Genomic DNA, 20,301 nt, shown 5'->3' with positions numbered 1-20,301 from the left:
CGCATCCGAGCCGCAGTTTTTGTGGCCTGGATGCGAGCCTATTCACTTCAATAGGGCCGCAAAAGATGCGGACAGCACTCCGTGTGCTGTCCTGTCCGCATCCATTGCTCCGTTCCGTGGTCCGCAAAAAATATATAACCTGTCCTATTCTTGTCCGTTTTGCGGACAAGAATAGGCAGTTATATTAATGGCTGTCTGTCCCATCCATGTTTTGCAGACCGCAAAAAAAAATTATATTATATATATATATATATATATATATATATATATATATATATATATATATAGCGCGTGCATGAGGCCTTATTCCCACAGTCAGTGATTTTGAGCCAAAACCATGTGGAGGTCAAAAATACAAAAACAGCTTCAGATCTTTTCCTTATAGCTTATGTTACCCTCCACTCCTGGTTTTGGCACACAATCACCTATGGAAATCAATGAGTGGAAGTGTATATAATCATAGCTGCCCTATACAAACTAGCACAACAGAAAGTGCACACTGCTGAAGCTGGGCTGTGTTCAAACTGTGTGTATGAACTCAGACAGACATCTATGCTAAATACAGTACGTCCCTAGATTACCCAGACGGAGGCCAAAAGTGTTGTTTCAGCCTTTGTCTGGCTACACTACGCCATACAACAATCTCTAGTATTAAAATAAATAGAAGACGAACTCCAAGGCACTCCCGGAAAAATTCACGTTTATTTGTTGTCACTGCTTGAGAAAGGTCCCATTGAGAGGACTGAAACGTTGCTGCTATTTTGTGAATAAACGCACATTTGTTTTCGGAAGTGCCGTGGAGTTCGTCTTCTATTCGTTATATGGTTAATGGATCGCCTCTACAGCCGCTGCCACTCCTCCTTATACTTTTTTACTGCTGTGCTGCCTGATATTGTATAGTATTTTTTTTTGGTTTGTTTTTTTACAATGGGCCATTGTATGGAATCCATTTGAGGAATCCATCTAACATATACATCAGTCTTAGGGCATAAACGACAGGTGAACACAGGCCAATACCATCTGGTCCCCAGTTAAAGATGGAGGGGGTGGGAGGAAAGAGTTCCTTCTCTGTCTGCAAGATTTCAGCAAAAATGCTCGTATCTGTAGCCGACTTTCTTGATGAAAGTCTTAAAGGCTCTTGTTTAGCTGACATTTTCATATATGCATCTTTAATATTTGCCAAGGTTTAGCGTCTCCTTGATGAACATGGATTTTAAGGGTTGGCTATTAAAGGCTTCACAGGATAATTTGCCCTTAGATAGAATAATGTACCCAAAACTTAATCACACGAGTTATTCTAAGGACACTTTCAACACACAGTGCAATGATCAGAAATTCCATTCATTCCCAATCAATGCCTGATGGTTCAGCTGCAGTAGAGTGTTGCTGCATATACATACAGCAATCCAAAATGTAAGGCCAGGTCGAGTAACAAGTAATAGTTAAAAGAAAAAAAAGAAAAATTCTGACCAACACAGCATTTTGGCGCATGTGCAGTTGATGAAGACACTGCCCATAGATGGGTCAGGATGGTGGAGGAGCAAACACAGCGGGGCAGTGCGCTTGATGATGTGAAGCGAGGGGGAGAAGCGGGGCTCCGACTCAGATTGGAGTGGCTGTGCTGCACTGTGAATAGATACTGCCCTTTGGGTTCTTTCTGCTAACTCATATACCAATATCAAGATGGGTTTTTAGGGGCAATAAAGGACTAAAAAGTAACACAAAAGTATGTCTGGGATAGGGTGTATGTGAGCTGGAGGCCACTAGGAACAATCAAAACATGTACTGCTGGTGACAGACTAGCTTTAAAAATAGATACAAATATATACATAAATCGGAATCCTAATAAAATGATACAACTTAAGCTAGTTTCACACCAGCGTTCAGGAGATCCAACAGGCTGAGAAGCTACATGAATGCTGTCTGGTGGAGATCTGGCCGCAGCCTGGCAAATATACGGAGAATCCGCCAGACTAACACCACTACGCGGTAGTGTGAAGTGTGAATGTAGCCTTAGCCCACACAGTGAACACCAAACAAATGCAAAATCTACTGGTTTTTGTTCATTCATTCAAGTTATTGATAAGTAATCAAAATGGCCGTATGTACCTCAAAATGAAAGCATTAAAAAACAACAAGGTGTCCTGCAAAAAACAAGCCCTCTTAACCACCTCCCGACCGCTGTACGCACCGATGCGTCCGGGAGGTGGTTGATTAGTTCCTCCTGGACGCATCGGCGCGTCTTCTCGCGAGACGCGAGATTACGTCACAGCCGGCCCGCGCATGCGCATCGCGGGCCGGCATTTCACTGCAGAGTATTTCGTCAGCAGCCTGCCGGCCACGATCATTGGCTGGCAGGCTGCTGATTTTCAAAAAAACCAATCAGCAGCCATTTAACCCCACATATTAGTAAATATGATGGGGTTATATGGCTGCTGTGCTCCTCTGCTCCTTCTTTTGGTCGGTTGGTTCCAGCAGAGGAGCACATCATTACTGTGAGTACCCACTACACCACACTTAGCCCCCAGATCACCCCAATTAACCCTTTGATCACCCCTTTTATCCCCCCTGTCAATCACTAGTGAAAGGAAAAAAGTGATCAGTGCAAACTGTCACTTTTTTTTTTCACTGGTATTGACCGTTAGGTTTCAGTATAGTTTAGGCCCCTTGGTTAGGTAGTTTAGGGATCGGTTAGCGCCCAGCCCACCGCACCGCAGTCCGTTATTCGCTGATTAGCGTATCGCTAATCAGCATTTGTACTTTTATAGTATCTGGAAGTGATCAAAACTGATCACGGTCAGATCTATAATTGTACTAGTGTCACTTTAGTTCGCCCTCCACCCAAAACGCAGTGTTTGCCCGATCAGGCCTGATCGGTCGCCCACACGTGCGTACACCCACGCCCGCCCCGCCGCAGTGACAAAAAAAAATTTTTTTTTTTGATCGCTGCACATTCACTTTACACGCACTGCGGCGATAAAAAAAAATCAGTTTTGATATTTTTTATCAACCGCAGCAGCCTCCGGTACTTCGCTAGCCTCCCATTTGTAAGACAGGCTTGCTTTTTTTTTCTTGGGTAGTCTCAGGGAATACCCCGAAATTTAGTTGCCCACATGTCTAACAGGGGGTATTCTTCTGAAGAGGCCTACAGGCTTCATCTGATGAATCCAGCGGGTCAGAATACGAACCTGTAGAAAGCAGTGGCTCTCTGACCCAAAGTTCGGACGAGGAGGCTGAGGTCCCTGATAGCACCAGGCGTACCCGGCCCCAGTGTCGCTAGACCGCAGGTTGCGCAGGATCCGCTTCAAGAGCAGCAGAGTGGGGCTGGTGCTGTCGGATTACGTGGTGAGGCATACACCAGCAGCCCAGCCCTTCCTGGACCTAGTACCAGCACTTCCGTACAACCTGGTGAAGTAGCGAGCACCAGAAGGGCAGTTGAAGCTGGTACGGTGGCACGTGCAGTAGTGACCCCGTCGCAGCCACCGCAAAGACGTGCCCGTAGAGCCCCTAGAATTCCAGAGGTGCTGGCAAACCCTGATTGGCAGTCCCCAACTTCAGCCACACCCGTAGTTTTCCCTTTCACCACCCAGTCTGGAGTTCGGGTTGAGACAGCTCAGATCGATTCGGCCCTGGGATTTTTTGAGCTGTTCTTGACTGCGGAGCTTTTAGACTTAGTCGTGGCAGAGACAAACAGGTATGCCACACAATTTATCAGCGCTAACCCGGAAAGCTTTTATGCCCAGCCTTTCCGGTGGAAACCAGTCCAAGTTTCCGAATTTAAAACTTTTCTGGGCCTCCTCCTCAACATGGGCCTGACAAAAAAGCATGAATTGCGGTCATATTGGTCCACGAACCCGATTCATCACATGCCCATGTTCTCTGCTGCTATGTCCAGGACACGATTTGAGGTCATCCTGCGTTTCCTGCACTTTAGCGACAACACCGCCTCCCGTCCCAGGGGCCACCCTGCTTTTGACCGGCTCCACAAAATTCGGCCCCTCATAGACCATTTCAACCAGAAATTTGCAGATTTGTATACCCCTGAGCAAAACATCTGCATAGACGAGTCCCTGATACATTTTACCGGGCGCCTTGGCTTCAAACAATACATCCCAAGCAAGCGCGCCCGGTATGGGGTCAAATTGTATAAGCTCTGTGAAAGGGCCACAGGCTATACCCACAAATTTCAGGTCTATGAGGGAAAAGATCAGACCCTGGAGCCGGTCGGTTGCCCTGACTACCTGGGGAGCAGTGGGAAGACAGTTTGGGACTTGGTGTCACCCTTATTCGGCAAGGGGTACCATCTTTATGTGGACAATTTCTACACAAGTGTGGCCCTCTTTAGGCATTTGTTTCTAGAACGGATTGGCGCCTGTGGTACCGCGCGAACTAGTCGCGCGGGCTTCCCCCAACGGCTCGTTAGCACCCGTCTTGCAAGGGGGCAGAGGGCCGCACTGTGTAACGAAGAAGTGCTCGCGGTGAAATGGAGAGACAAGCGTGACGTTTACATGCTCTCCTCCATTCACGCAGACACGACAATACAAATTGAGCGAGCAACCCGTGTCATTGAAAAGCCCCTCTCAGTCCACGACTATAACCTCCACATGGGAGGGGTCGACTTCAATGACCAGATGTTGGCTCCGTATTTAGTTTCCCGACGCACCAGACGCTGGTATAAGAAGGTGTCTGTATATTTAATTCAATTGGCTCTGTACAATAGTTTTGTTCTCTACAGTAAGGCTGGGAGAACTGGATCCTTCCTCAAATTTCAGGAAGAGATCATCGCGAACCTCCTGTATCCAGGAGGTTCCGTGGCCCCATCCACCAGTGTAGTTAGCAGTCTACACGAGCGACACTTCCCCAGTGTCGTTGCTGGTACCTCAAACCGACCGCCACCCCGAAAAAAATGTCGTGTCTGTAGCAGGAGTGGAATAAGGCGTGACACCCGCTATTTCTGTCCTGACTGTCCCGACCACCCTGCCCTATGCTTAGGGGAGTGTTTCCGAAAGTACCACACACAGGTACACCTAGCATAGGGATCACATCTCACCAGGATAGGCACACAGGGCTATTAGGGCCCATTCACTCACAGCTGCTGCAAACGTCTCCTTTCACATGGGACAAAGTGCATAACGCACTTCGCCACATCTTTGGGCGATTTGCACTTTGACCCATGGGGAAGGAGAGGTTTGTTCTATAAAAGGTAAAAAAAAACTAAAAAAAAAAAAAACAGGTAAGCAAACAGGTTAATGTTTAGTTCCAAAAGTTAAAGTTACATGTTCTGTTCCAAAGTTAATAAAATTATTGCGTTGTGGCCTGGTTTTTTCTTTTTTTGTCTTTTTACCTTCCAGGTGGACCAACCGATCTACTAGCTGCAGCACCGATGTGCATTCTGACAGAAGCATTGCGCTGCTGTCAGATTACACGCAAGTCGGTGTATGCAGCGCTGCAAGACGGGATTTTCTCCTCTGCAGTGACAGATACGTTTGCCGAGGCATACGAGCTGAGGAGGAGGCAGCGTTCCTATCTTTGTATATATATATATATATATATATAAAAAATCCCGGCAATGATTTATTCATCCACATCGATTGATGTGAATGGAGAAATCTGGTTTGCCAGGGCATACGAGCTAAGTGGGTATGGATGTAGGGCGGAGCTCCTATGTCCTGGCAGACGCCTTTCCCCTCCATTTTTTTTTTTTGGCAGAGATTTTTTCATCCACATTGATCGATGCGAATGAAGAAATCTGTGCCGTTCATTTTTTTCTTTCAGCCCAGAGGCTGAACGGAAAAAAAAATCTCATTACCTGTATGCTCAATATAAGGAGGATAGCAGAAACTCCTAATGCTGGCCATACATGTAATGATTGCGGAGACCCTCAAATGCCAGGGCAGTACAAACACCCCACAACTGACCCCATTTTGGAAAGAAGACACCCCAAGGTATTTGCTGAGGGGCATATTGAGTCCATGAAAGATTGAAATTTTTGTCCTAAGTTAGCGGAAAGTGAGACTTTGTGAGAAAAAAAACAAAAAAAAAAAATCAATTTCCGCTAACTTATGCGAAAAAAAAAAATTTCTATGAACTTGCCAGGCCCCTCATTGGATACCTTGGGGTGTCTTCTTTCCAAAGTGGGGTCACATGTGGGGTATTTATACTGCCCTGGCTTTTTAGGGGCCCTAAAGCGTGAGAAGAAGTCTGGGATCCAAATGTCTAAAAATGCCCTCCTAAAAGGAATTTGGGCACCTTTGCGCATCTAGGCTGCAAAAAAGTGTGACACATCTGGTATCGCCGTACTCAGAAGAAGTTGGGGAATGTGTTTTGGGGTGTCATTTTACATATACCCATGCTGGGTGAGATAAATATCTTGGTCAAATGCCAACTTTGTATAAAAAAAATGGGAAAAGTTGTCTTTTGCCAACATATTTCTCTCACCCAGCATGGGTATATGTAAAATGGCACCCCAAAACACATTCCCCAACTTCTCCTGAGTACGGCGATACCAGATGTGTGACACTTTTTTGATGCCAAGGTGGGCAAAGGGGCACATATTCCAAAGTGCACCTTTCGGATTTCACAGGCCATTTTTTACACATTTTGATTGCAAGGTACTTCTCACACATTTGGGCCCCTAAATTGCCAGGGCAGTATAACTACCCCACAAGTGACCCCATTTTGGAAAGAAGACACCCCAAGGTATTCTGTGAGGGGCATGGTGAGTTCCTAGAATTTTTTATTTTTTGTCGCAAGTTAGTGGAATATGAGACTTTGTAAGAAAAACAAAAACCAAAAAAAAATCATCATTTTCCGCTAACTTGTGACAAAAAATAAAAAATTCTAGGAACTCGCAGTGCCCCTCACGGAATACCTTGGGATGTCTTCTTTCCAAAATGGGGTCACTTGTGGCGTAGTTATACTGCCCTGGCAATTTAGGGGCCCATATGTGTGAGAAGTACTTTGCAATCAAAATCTGTAAAAAATGACCGGTGAAATCCGAAAGGTGCACTTTGGAATATGCGCCCCTTTGCCCACCTTGGCATCAAAAAAAGTGTCACACATGTGGTATCGCCGTACTCAGGAGAAGTTGGGGAATGTGTTTTGGGGTGTCATTTTACATATACCCATGCTGGGTGAGAAAAATATCTTGGTCAAATGCCAACTTTGTATAAAAAAAATGGGAAAAGTTGTCTTTTGCTAAGATATTTCTCTCACCCAGCATGGGTATATGTAAAATGACACCCCAAAACACATTCCCCAACTTCTCCTGAGTACGGTGATACCAGATGTGTGACACTTTTTTGCTGCCAAGGTGGGCAAAGGGGCGCATATTCCAAAGTGCACCTTTCGGATTTCACCGGTCATTTCTTACACATTTTGATTGCAAAGTTCTTCTCACACATTTGGGCCCCTAAATTGCCAGGGCAGTATAACTACGCCACAAGTGACCCCATTTTGGAAAGAAGACACCCCAAGGTATTCTGTGAGGGGCATGGTGAGTTCCTAGAATTTTTTATTTTTTGTCGCAAGTTAGTGCAATATGAGACTTTGTAAGAAAAAAAATAAAATAAAAAATCATCATAATTTTCCGCTAACTTGTGACAAAAAATAAAAAGTTCTATGAACTCACTATGCCCATCAGCGAATACCTTAGGGTTTCTACTTTCCGAAATGGGGTCATTTGTGGGGTAGTTATACTGTTTGGGCATTGTAGAACCTCAGGAAACATGACAGGTGCTCAGAAAATCAGAGCCGTTTCAAAAAGCGGAAATTCACATTTTTGTACCATAGTTTGTAAATGCTATAACTTTTACCCAAACCATTTTTTTTTTGCCCAAACATTTTTTTTTTATCAAAGACATGTAGAACTATAAATTTAGCGAAAAATTTATATATGGATGTCGTTTTTTTTGCAAAATTTCACAGCTGAAAGTGAAAAATGTCATTTTTTTGCAAAAAAATCGTTACATTTTGATTAATAACAAAAAAAGTAAAAATGTCAGCAGCAATAAAATACCACCAAATGAAAGCTCCATTAGTGAGAAGAAAAGGAGGTAAAATTCATTTGGGTGGTAAGTTGCATGACCGAGCGATAAACGGTGAAAGGAGTGTAGTGCCGAAGTGTAAAAAGTGGCCTGGTCATGAAGGGGGTTTCACCTAGCGGGGCTGAAGTGGTTAAAGCGCAGTCAGTAGTAAAATAAAAATGTTATTGGACTTTGAGTGCAGCGACAAAAACACATTTTCTAAATATACGCTACGGACCAACCAATCAGAGCGATCACCAGCAACAAAGCACTCCGATTGGTCGCTTGCCGGCTTCTGTAGTGTCTCTGCTCTATAAAGTGTCACAGCCCCGGTTACCAGTTTAGACGCAGCAAGTTACATGTAAGCTGGATGTACAGCTACTTTGAGGGCTTTTCCTATCTGAACATTTATGACATATTGCTAGGATATACCATAAAAGTCAGATGTGTGTGGGTACCACCTCTGAAACCCGCTACTATCTCCAGAACGGGACACACGAAGTGAAGTAGAGCATACCATTGTCTGGGGGAGGCATTCTGGAGACAGGACAGAGGTGGTACCTGCACCTGACACTTTGGTATATCCCAGCAATATGCCAAAAATATTGAGATGGGACAACCCTTTTATTTTCTGCCATCATTTTAAGGTAAATGTATGCTGTATTTAATGTGAACATTAGTTTTAGACCATTCTCCACACAACAATGGAACATCAGAGGCTTCAACAGAATAACAACGTGCACATACATCGGGGTAGCGCTTGTACAGTGACATGCACAGCGTTACTCTATGGAGGGATAGTGAACTGTAATAAACAGTGACGGTGGTCAGCCGAGGACATCAGGGCTGAAACTGTAATAAATATGCGGTGGCCTACCATGCTGTTTAGAGAAAATCTGCTACAGTTAAAGGGGTATTACTGTTACTAAACGTTAATCAGTTATCCCCGCAGGATAAGGCTAGTTTCACACTAGCGTTCGGCTGTCCGCTCGTGAGCTCCGTTTGAAGGGGCTCACGAGCGGACCCGAACGCTTCCGTCCAGCCCTGATGCAGTCTGAATGGATGCGGATCCGCTCAGACTGCATCAGTCTGGCGGCGTTCAGCCTCCGCTCCGCTCAGCAGGCGAACACCTGAACGCTGCTTGCAGCGTTCGGGTGTCCGCCTGGCCGTGCGGATCCGTCCAGACTTACAATGTAAGTCAATAGGGACGGATCCGTTTGAAGATGCCACAATATGGCTCAATCTTCAAACGGATCCGTCCCCCATTGACTTTCAATGTGAAAGTCTGGACGGATCCGCTCAGGCTAATTTCACACTTAGCCATTTTTTGCCAATATAATGCAGACGGATCCGTTCTGAACGGAGCCACCGTCTGCATTAATATGAGCGGATCCGTTCAGAACGGATCCGATCGAACGCTAGTGTGAAAGTAGCCTAAGGCATAATTATAGGGGGTCCAGATCAAGTGACAGGTCAAGCATGCACTCTACAGCTCCATTCATTCTCTATGAGCACTGCACTCTGCTATCTCCACCATTCCCATAGACAATGGATCTGTCACACCATCAGGATGGGGGTACGCAGCAGACAGTTATCTCCTATTCTGCCCTATCCAGGATAAGGGATAACTTTTAGTAACCGGAATACCACTTTAAAGTGGCCTTTAAAGGAGTTATCTGTGTAAAGATAACAATGACCTATCCTCAGGATAGGTCATCATTATCACATAGATGGGATCTCCTGGCACCCCCACCAATCAGCTGTTTCTGCTCCCGACAGTTTTGCCAAGCACAGCGTCATACGTTGTATAGTGGCTGTGCTTGGTATTGCAGCTCAGCCCCACTGACTTGACTGAGCTGCATCTAGGCCACGTGACCAACATACAGTGACATCACTGGCCTAGGAAGAGACCTAAGTGCTTATGGACCGCCACTGCCTTTTCTAACAGCTGGGGGTCCTGGGAGTCAGGCCGCTGCTGATCTGATATTGATGACCTACCCAGAGGATAGCACCACACTTCTGAAAAATAGTGTTGATCCAAGAGCTAACGTTTCTAATTACAAGTGTGGCTGCATAGGACCTTTAATGTCTGGTATTGAAGCTCACATTGAATAGTTTTGAAAGGCACAAGATCATACGGAAATGATACCAATGTGTACTATATATCAACCAAGGTTGGGTTTTTATAAAAACACAGAATGGCCTTTTTGTCACCGTGAGCAGAAAGCTTTATATATGTTCTTGATGATGAAGAGCCAAGTTCCAGTTTTGAATCTTGGCTTTTATAAATCTTGTTTGCGTTTAGTAAAAACCATCATGCATCCATCTATAAGAGCTTCTTAACAGTTTCTACATCATGTTGCTAATACATTAAATAAAAAATACCTGTATGGTAATGCTTTCTTCTGGTTAGTGGACTGCTGTTGGGAGAAAAGATGCGGTGTTCACCATTAACACGGTGGTAGTTAAAAACACTGTAAAATAGTTCTTTAACCCCTTCAGGACCCTGCCATATTTCACCTTAAGGACCAGGCCATTTTTTTGCAAATCTGGCATGTCACTTTATGTGGTGATAACTTTAAAAGGCTTTTACTTATACAGGCCATTCTGAGATAGTTTTCTCGTCACATATTGTACTTCATGACAGTGGTAAAATAGAGTAAAAAAAATTAAGTCTAATTTATAAAAAAAAAAAAATTACCACAATTTTTTAAAAATTAGCAAATTTTCAAATTTCAATTTCTCTACTATTAGAGAAATTGATAGAAATACCTCCAACAATAGTTATTACTTTACATTCCCCATATGTGTACTTCCTGTATGGATCATTTTTTTATGCCATTTAATTTTTTGGGGATGTTACAAGGCTTAGAAGTTTAGAAGCAAATCTTGAAATCTTTCAGAAAATTTTAAAAACCCACTTTTTTAAGGACCAGGGCTTACATAATAGAAACCACCCAAAAATGACCCCGTTTTACAAACTACACCCCTCAAGGCATTCAAAGCGGATTTTACAAACTTTGTTAACTCCACAAGAATTTATGGAAAATGGAGATTAAATTTCTGAATTTCACTTTTTTGGCAGATTTTCAATGTTAATCAATTTTTTCCAGTTACAAAGCAAGGGTTAACAGCCAAACAAAACTTAATATTTTTGGTCCCAATTCTGTAGTTTACAGAAACACCACATATGTGGTCGTAAACTGCTGTACAGGCACATGGCATTGCACAGGATAGGAACGCCATATGGTTTTTGGAAGGCAGATTTTGCTGGACTGGTTTATTGACACCATGTTCCATTTGAAGGCCCCCTGATGCCCCCTTAGAGTAGAAACTCTAAAAAAGTGACCCCATTTTAAAAACTACATCCTCAAGGTAAACAAAACTGATTTTACAAACTTTGTTAACCCTTTAGGTGTTCCACAAGAATTAATGGAAAATGGAGATGAAATTTCTGTACGGAGCTAGTCCTTAAGTCACGGACATCTGCGCCGTACATGTATGGCGCGGGTCCTCTACGGGTTAAGGGGCATCTGTCAGCAGATTTATACCTATGAACCTGGCTGACCAATGATTGGCTGGAGTTGTATAAAGCTCCCGCCTCACACTGCCTGCACTATCTGTGTGTGCCGACTCTACAGTATAGTTCTGTGGGATGTAGCTTCGAATTGGTCTCACTGCGTTCTGCATGTAAGAGCTGACAGAGGGCAGAGAGGGCAGACAGGCTCAAGCTGCATCACACAGGAAAACATGGAGACCCCGAAGCGTGAGAGGACAACAGCTCTGTGTCACTGGTCTGTTACTTGCTACCCTGACACTGCACTCGGAGCAGTGCAGCGAGACTCTGAAAAAGTAGTAGTTACAGCTTTGTTTATACCGGTATGTCATGGTTTATAGGGGTACATAGAGCAATGCAACAATTCTTACCAGTTCAGGACATGACGAACCTAGGAACAAACAAAATACAAAATTGTCACTACACAAACAATTGGTTTATGAGTAATAATTACTACTATTATGCGCAGAGTTCTAAATCTTTTCTAAATCAATCACAGTATGCAGCTTTAACACCCTTAAAGAGATATCGATATTGGAAATTTAGGATCCAACTATTTCTGTTTTTTGTTTTCACATTTCAAGATCCATAACAATTATTTTTTGCAGTGCTATAAAAGCTTTTTTTTCGTTGGATGAGTTATATTTTTCAGTGGCACCGTTTGGGTGTGCATAAGGCCACGTTTACATTTACATTTATACTGATGTGTGCCATCTGCATTTTCTGCAGCACACATACCAATTGGTTTTAATGTGTCCATATTCACAAATCTGTATATTTTTTTTTTTTTACTGACCATGGGTCAGTGACAAAGAAACAAAAACACACCATTTACGCTGGGTTCACACCTAGGCGTTTCTCAAACGCGCGTTTCTATGCGCGTTTTTGTCGCGCGTTTTTTTTAATAGTGAACGCGCGTTTGACGCGCGTTTGGGTGATTGACAGCAGTGTTGTCCAAAGAGTCTATGGCCCAAACGCGCGTCAAACGCGCCAAAAAAAGCTCCTGTACTTGTATGAGCGTCGGGCGTTTTACAGCGCGATCGTACACGCTGTAAAACGCCCAGGTGTGAACCCTTCCCATAGGGAATCATTGGTTCTTGCCTGTTGTGCGTTTTACAGCGCGTAGGAACGCGCTGTAAAACGCTCAGGTGTGAACCCAGCGTTAGGCTTCGTTCACATCACCGTTCAGCCTTTCAGTCCTAAACGGAGCAGGAGATCGGAAGGGACAGATTCAGCACATAACTGAGCCGAACGGAACCCAAGGAGCTCATAGACTGTAATGGGGTCTGTTAGGTTTCCGTTCAGAAGATTTTGGAGCGGAGACAAAAAGTAGTGCATGCAGGACTTCAAAAATCTTCTTCTGAGCGAACACCTAACGGACCGCATTATAGTCTATTTGGTCCTTAGGTATCGTTCGGCTCAGTCATGTGCCAAATCAGTCCCTTCCGTTCTCCTGCTCCTAAACGAAAAGGCTGAACTTCCATTGTGTGCCAGTACAGATCCGTTTGGCTCTGCTTCGTCAGGCGGACACCAAAACTCTGCAAGCAGCTCTGGAAACTAATTTTCAGCTGAGCAGTGTACATCGAATACAGATGACACGCGGAGGGCAAAAACAGGAAGCACGGACCAAGCACAGATCCTTCACGGATGAAACACACATGGATTTTTTCACGGACATGTGATCGAGGCCTTAGACATTACAGTTTTCATTGGTATCATTTTGGGATACATATCATTTATCAACTATGGTAGCTTTTAACAATTTAATATTTTTTGGGGAGGTGGTACATGATACTGTCATTTTTGTGTTTTTTAACTATGAACTATGCAGTATAATTAATAAGTGATCTTTACTTGTAGGAAATATGCATTTTGAAAGAATAAAATCTCTTCAAATGTTTTATGATAGTGGGGTTTTTTTTTGGGTGGGGGGGGGTTTAAAAAAACACCTTAGAAATAATTTATGTTTTGTTTTTTCTAAACGGCAGATAACCATAGCAAGCATGGTTGCCTTTGTTAGGCTACTTTCACACTAGCGTTTTCTGTGGATCCGTCGTGGATCTGCAGAAACACTTCCGTTACAATAATACAAGCGCATGCATCCGTCATGAACGGATCTGGTTGTATTATGTCTTATATAGCCATGATGGATCTGTCCTGACATGCAATGTATGTGTGTAATAAATATATATATATATATATATATATATATATATATATATACACATACACACACATATACATACACACACATATACACACATATATACAGTACAGACCAAAAGTTTGGACACACCTTCTCATTCAAAGAGTTTTCTTTATTTTCATGACTATGAAAATTGTAGATTCACACTGAAGGCATCAAAACTATTATTAACACATGTGGAATTATATACATAACAAAAAAGTGTGAAGCAACTGAAAATATGTCATATTCTAGGTTCTTCAAAGTAGCCACCTTTTGCTTCGATTACTGCTTTGCACACTCTTGGCATTCTCTTGATGAGCTTCAAGAGGTAGTCACCTGAAATGGTTTTCACTTCACAGGTGTGTCCTGTCGGGTTTAATAAGTGGGATTTCTTGCCTTATAAATGGGGTTGGGACCATCAGTTGCGTTGTGGAGAAGTCAGGTGGATACACAGCTGATAGTCCTACTGAATAGACTGTAAGGCTGGGTTCACACGAGCGTGACAGATTTGGTCCGGATGCGTTCAGGGTGCGTTCAGTTAAACTCGCACCATTTTGCAAGCAAGTTCAGTCAGTTTTGGCTGCAATTGCGTTTAGTTGTTCAGTTTTTTCCGCGCGGGTGCAATGCGTTTTGATGCGTTTTTCACGCGCGTGATAAAAAACTGAAGGTTTACAAACAACATCTCCTAGCAACCATCAGTGAAAAACGCATTGCATCCGCACTTGCTTGCAGATGCAATGCGTTATTAACGCAGCCCCATTCACTTCTATGGGCCCTGTCCTGCGTTACAAACGCAGAATATAGAGCATGCTGCGATTTTAAAGCATTGCAGAAGTGATGCATGAAAAAAAACGCTCATGTGCACAGCCCCATTGAAATGAATGGGTCCGGATTCAGTGCAGGTGCAATGCGTTCACCTACTGCATTGCACCCGCGCGGAAATCTCGCCCGTGTGAACTCAGCCTTAGAATTTGTATTATGGCAAGAAAAAAGCAGCCAAGTAAAGAAAAACGAGTGGCTATCATTACTTTAGGAAATGAAGATAGTCAGTCCGAAAAATTGGGAAAACTTTGAAAGTGTCCCCAAGTGCAGTCACAAAAACCATCAAGCGCTACAAAGAAACTGGCTCACATGCGGACCACCCCAGGAAAGGAAGACCAAGAGTCCCCTCTGCTGCAGAGGATAAGTTCATCCGAGTCACCAGCCTCAGAAATCGCAGGTTAACAGCAGCTCAGATTAGAGACCAGGTCAATGCCACACAGAGTTCTAGCAGCAGACACATCTCTAGAACAACTGTTAAGAGAAGACTGTGTGAATCAGGCCTTCATGGTAGAATATCTGCTAGGAAACCACTGCTAAGGACAGGCAACAAGCAGAAGAGACTTGTTTGGGCTAAAGAACACAAGGAATGGACATTAGACCAGTGGAAATCTGTGCTTTGGTCTGATGAGTCCAAATTTGAGATCTTTGGTTCCAACCACCGTGTCTTTGTGCAACGCAGAAAAGGTGAACGGATGGACTCTACATGCCTGGTTCCCACCGTGAAGCATGGAGGAGGAGGTGTGATGGTGTGGGGGTGCTTTGCTGGTGACACTGTTGGGAATTTATTCAAAATTGAAGGCATACTGAACCAGCATGGCTACCACAGCATCTTGCAGTGGCATGCTATTCCATCCGGTTTGCGTTTAGTTGGACCATCATTTATTTTTCAACAGGACAATGACCCCAAACACACCTCAAGGCTGTGTAAGGGCTATTTGACCATGAAGGAGAGTGATGGGGTGCTGCGCCAGATGACCTGGCCTCCACAGTCACTGGACCTGAACCTAATCGAGATGGTTTGGGGTGAGCTGGACCGCAGAGTGAAGGCAAAAGGGCCAACAAGTGCTAAGCATCTCTGGGAACTCCTTCAAGACTGTTGGAAGACCATTTCAGGTCACTACCTCTTGAAGCTCATCAAGAGAATGCCAAGAGTGTGCAAAGCAGTAATCAAAAGCAAGAGGTGGCTACTTTGAAGAACCTAGAATATGACATATTTTCAGTTGTTTCACACTTTTTTGTTATGTATATAATTCCACATGTGTTAATTCATAGTTTTGATGCCTTCAGTCAGTGTGAATCTACAATTTTCATAGTCATGGAAATAAAGAAAACTCTTTGAATGAAAAGGTGTGTCCAAACTTTTGGTCTGTACTGTGTGTATATATATATATATATATACAGACGTGGACAAAATTGTTGGTACCCTTTGGTCAATGAAAGAAAAAGTCACAATGGTCACAGAAATAACTTTAATCTGACAAAAGTAATAATAAATTAAAATTCTATAAATGTTAACCAATGAAAGTCAGACATTGTTTTTCAACCATGCTTCAACAGAATTATGTAAAAAAATAAACTCATGAAACAGGCATGGACAAAAATGATGGTACCCCTAGAAAACACAGAACATAATGTGACCAAAGGGACATGTTAATTCAAGGTGTGTCCACTAATTAGCATCACAGGTGTCTACAACCTTGTAATCAGCCATTGGGCCTATATATATGGCTCCAGGTAATCACTGTGTTGTTTGGTGATATGGTGTGTACCACACTCGACATGGACCAGAGGAAGCAAAGGAAAGAGCTGTCTCAAGAGATCAGAAAGAAAATTATAGACAAGCATGTTAAAGGTAAAGGCTATAAGACCATCTCCAAGCAACTAGATGTTCCTGTGAGTACAGTTGCACATATTATTCATAAGTTTAAGATCCATGGGACTGTAGCCAACCTCCCTGGACGTGGCCGCAGGAGGAAAATTGATGACAAATCTAAGAGACGGATAATCCGAATGGTAACAAAAGAGCCTAGAAAGACTTCTAAAGAGATTCAAGGTGAACTTCATGCTCAAGGAACATCAGTGTCAGATCGCACCATCCGTCGTTGTTTGAGCCAAAGTGGACTACATGGGAGACGACCAAGGAGGACACCATTGTTGAAAACGAATCATAAAAAAGCAAGACTGGAATATGCCAAACTACATGTTGACAAGCCACAAAGCTTCTGGGAGAATGTCCTGTGGACAGATGAGACAAAAATCGAAGTTTTTGCCAAGGCACATCAGCTGTATGTTCACAGACGAAAAAATGAAGCATATCAAGAAAAGAACACTGTCCCTACTGTGAAACATGGAGGAGGCTCTGTTATGTTCTGGGGCTGCTTTGCTGCGTCTGGCACAGGGTGTCTTGAATCTGTGCAGGGTACAATGAAATCTCAAGACTATCAAGGAATTCTAGAGAGAAATGTACTAGCCAGTGTCAGAAAGCTTGGTCTCAGTCGCAGGTCATGGGTCTTGCAACAGGACAATGACCCAAAACACACCGCTAAAAACACCCAAGAATGGCTAAGAGGAAAAAATTGGACTATTCTAAAGTGGCCTTCTATGAGCCCTGACCTCAATCCTATTGAGCATCTTTGGAAGGAGCTGAAACATGCAGTCTGGAAAAGGCACCCTTCAAACCGGACACAACTGGAGCAGTTTGCTCATGAGGAGTGGGCCAAAATACCTGCTGAGAGGTGCAGATGTCTCATTGACAGTTACAGGAAGCGTTTGATTGCAGTGATTGCCTCAAAAGGTTGCGCAACAAAATATTAAGTTAGGGGTACCATCATTTTTGTCCATGCCTGTTTCATGAGTTTATTTTTTTACATAATTCTGTTGAAGCATGGTTGAAAAACAATGTCTGACTTTCATTGGTTAACATTTATAGAATTTTAATTTATTATTACTTTTGTCAGATTAAAGTTATTTCTGTGACCATTGTGACTTTTTCTTTCATTGACCAAAGGGTACCAACAATTTTGTCCACGTCTGTATATATATATATATATATATATACACACACACATATACACATATACACACACACATACACACACACACACACACACACACATATATATATATACATACACACACTTATTTATTTATTGGATCCGTCCCCATTGACTTACATCTTACATTGTGTGTCAGGATGGATCCGTCTTGCTCTGCACCACATCGCGAACAGAAAAACGCTGCTTGCAGCGTTACTCTGTCCACAATGGGGACGCAACCAAACAAAACAGAATGCATTTTGGTGCATTCCGTTTCGTTCAGTTTTGTCCAGTTTTGACAATGAATGGGGACAAAACTGAAGCATTTTCTTCCGCTATTGAGATCTTATGACAGATCTCAATAGCGGAATTGAAAACACAGATGTGAAAGTAGCCTTAGGACTTGTTCACATGACCGTTTGAAGCCCGTGCCCGTATTGCGGGCGGCATTTGCGGATCCGCAATACACGGGTCCAGTTCCATGGCCATTCCGCATCATGGATGCGGACCTATTCATTTTAACGGGTCCGCAAATCCGGAGATGGGGAACGGTGGTTCCGTACTTCCGCACCGCGAAAAGATAGAGCTAGCGCTATCTTTTTGCAGAACGGAGGGATCACGGACCCATTCAAGAAAATGGGGCCGCGATCCCTATGTGGCTGCCACACAGCAGGTGCCTGTGATTAGCGGACCGCAATTTGCGGTCCACAGCATGTGCACAGGCTTCACACGGTCGTGTGAACAAGCCCTTAGAAGCAGCCAGGAAAAAAATAAAAGTGTTCTTCTAGTATCCACAGAAAAGTTTAAAAACCTCTAAGGTTTATTTGAAACTATTGGAAAAGCATACTTCACTTATAGCTATGAGTAGGGATTTACCGATATTATCGGCCGATATTCAGGATTTTGAACGCTATCGGTATTTATTTTGCCGATATTCCGATAGCGTATGGGGAACACAGTATTAAGCATTGGTGGCGCAGTGCGCCCCTCCACAGGATCCTCTCTCCCCTGCTCCTCCGATCGGAGCCCCAGCAGTGTAATGCTGGGGCTCCGATCGGTTACCATGGCAGCCAGGACGCTATTGAAGCCCTGGCTGCCATGGTAAGCTCCATGCTGCTGTGTGCACAAAGCACAGAGCAGCAGGGACAGTGTGAGCGCCTATTCACCCTGATAGATCTCTATCAGGGTGAATAGGACAAGGGTTCTAGTCCCTAAGGGGGCTAAAAGTTAGTTAAAAAAAAAATATTAAGTATAAATGAAAAAGAAAGATTTAAAAAAAAAAAAAAAACACATTAACAATAAACTTTAATTTTCATCAGATTTGTGGGAATTTATTTTATTTTTTTTCAAAAATGAAAATTCCCAGAATAACGGTATAAATTATCGGCTATCGGCCTGAAAGTTCACAAATTATCGGTATCGGTCCTAAAAAATCAATATCGGTCAATCCCTAGCTATGAGTACGAAAGAGTAAAGGCTTGAAATACATAAGTCGTTTTCGGTGGAAATCTACATTAATGTTTTCTATAGACGCTGGAGGAATATTTTTTTTCTATTTCTGTTTCAATGCTTGCACTGATAACCTATGTTTACAAAAATGTACAAGGAAATCTTCAGCCCGGCACACTATTAAACTTTTTCAATCTTATCTAGTTATTTCCTGAAACAACTAATCGGATGCCCATATGCAAATCATTGTAACAGCGTCTGCTAAACGGGCGTACAGTGGGTGGTAACATACAAAGCGGCTGCAAGCTGGGCTACAGTCGATAATGCACACAGATGATTTTTTTTGCACAGATCAGGTCTATCCCGCACCTCTTAGTCAAAAGAGACCATGAAAAGGAAAGTGAGTAAAATGTCTTTCACCAGCCGCGGCACACTGTTGAAGCCCATTTATGTAACAAACTACTAGTAATTAAAGGGGTTTTCCCCATTAACAACATATTTCACCAGAGTCCATTTTGTGAATGGAGCTGAAGTGCACATGTGTGACCACTGTTCCATTCACTTCTATGGGACTAATCTAAGTGGACGTAATGATGGTGACACATACGTGCCACTGCTCCATTCATACTAGACATTAAGGCCCCAAGAGGTCAGAACATTTATAACCTATCCTGTGGATAAGCGATAAATGTTGTTAATGAGGTAAACCCCTTTGAGGTGTTAAACAATGTTACCCCAATTCCAACAGGTCTTATTACCGAACACAAAACATGCCAGCCAGCATGCACCCAGAGGTAACAGTAAGAGCTCATGCACACAAACGCATTTTCTTTCCATGTCCGTTCCATTATTTTTTTTTGCGGACCGTATGCGGAACCATTCATTTCTATGGGTCCACAAAAAAAAAAAAAAAAAATAAAAAAAAAAAAAAACCCAGAGGTGCTCCGTGTGCATTCCGTTTCCGTTCCGCAAAAAAAAATAGAACATGTCCTTTTATTGTCCGCATTATGGATAAGGATAGTACTGTTCTAGGCCAGTTGTTCCATTACGCAAAATACGGAATGCCCACGGACATTATCCGTATTTCTTGCGGACCGCAAAATACATACGGTCGTGTGCATGAGGCTTTAAGGGGAAGATTTGGAAGCCAAACCTTGTTACTTACTGTTTAACATTTCTTCACACTTCTTGATCCATGAAGAAAATGATGACTCCGATGCTAAAGGA

The 20,301-nt window shown here is 43.1% G+C and overlaps 1 protein-coding gene across 1 annotated transcript in view; it reads right to left on the bottom strand.

Annotated features, from left to right (window-relative positions):
* The window catches only part of SUGT1 (SGT1 homolog, MIS12 kinetochore complex assembly cochaperone), a 123,428-nt gene that overhangs the window by 71,460 nt on the left and 31,667 nt on the right, over positions 1-20,301 (bottom strand). The window contains exons 7-9 of the mRNA XM_044286181.1: positions 20,240-20,293; positions 11,952-11,971; positions 10,410-10,444 (exon numbers count right to left, since the gene is read on the bottom strand). Of these exons, the coding sequence (XP_044142116.1) occupies positions 10,410-10,444; positions 11,952-11,971; positions 20,240-20,293 (109 nt within the window). The remainder of the gene's footprint in view (positions 1-10,409; positions 10,445-11,951; positions 11,972-20,239; positions 20,294-20,301) is intronic.

The sequence above is a fragment of the Bufo gargarizans genome, chromosome 3 (assembly GCF_014858855.1).
Source record: "Bufo gargarizans isolate SCDJY-AF-19 chromosome 3, ASM1485885v1, whole genome shotgun sequence".
Taxonomy (NCBI): domain Eukaryota; kingdom Metazoa; phylum Chordata; class Amphibia; order Anura; family Bufonidae; genus Bufo; species Bufo gargarizans.
Note: the sequence above shows the minus strand (reverse complement) of the source record. Positions and strands in the feature narration are given on the sequence as shown.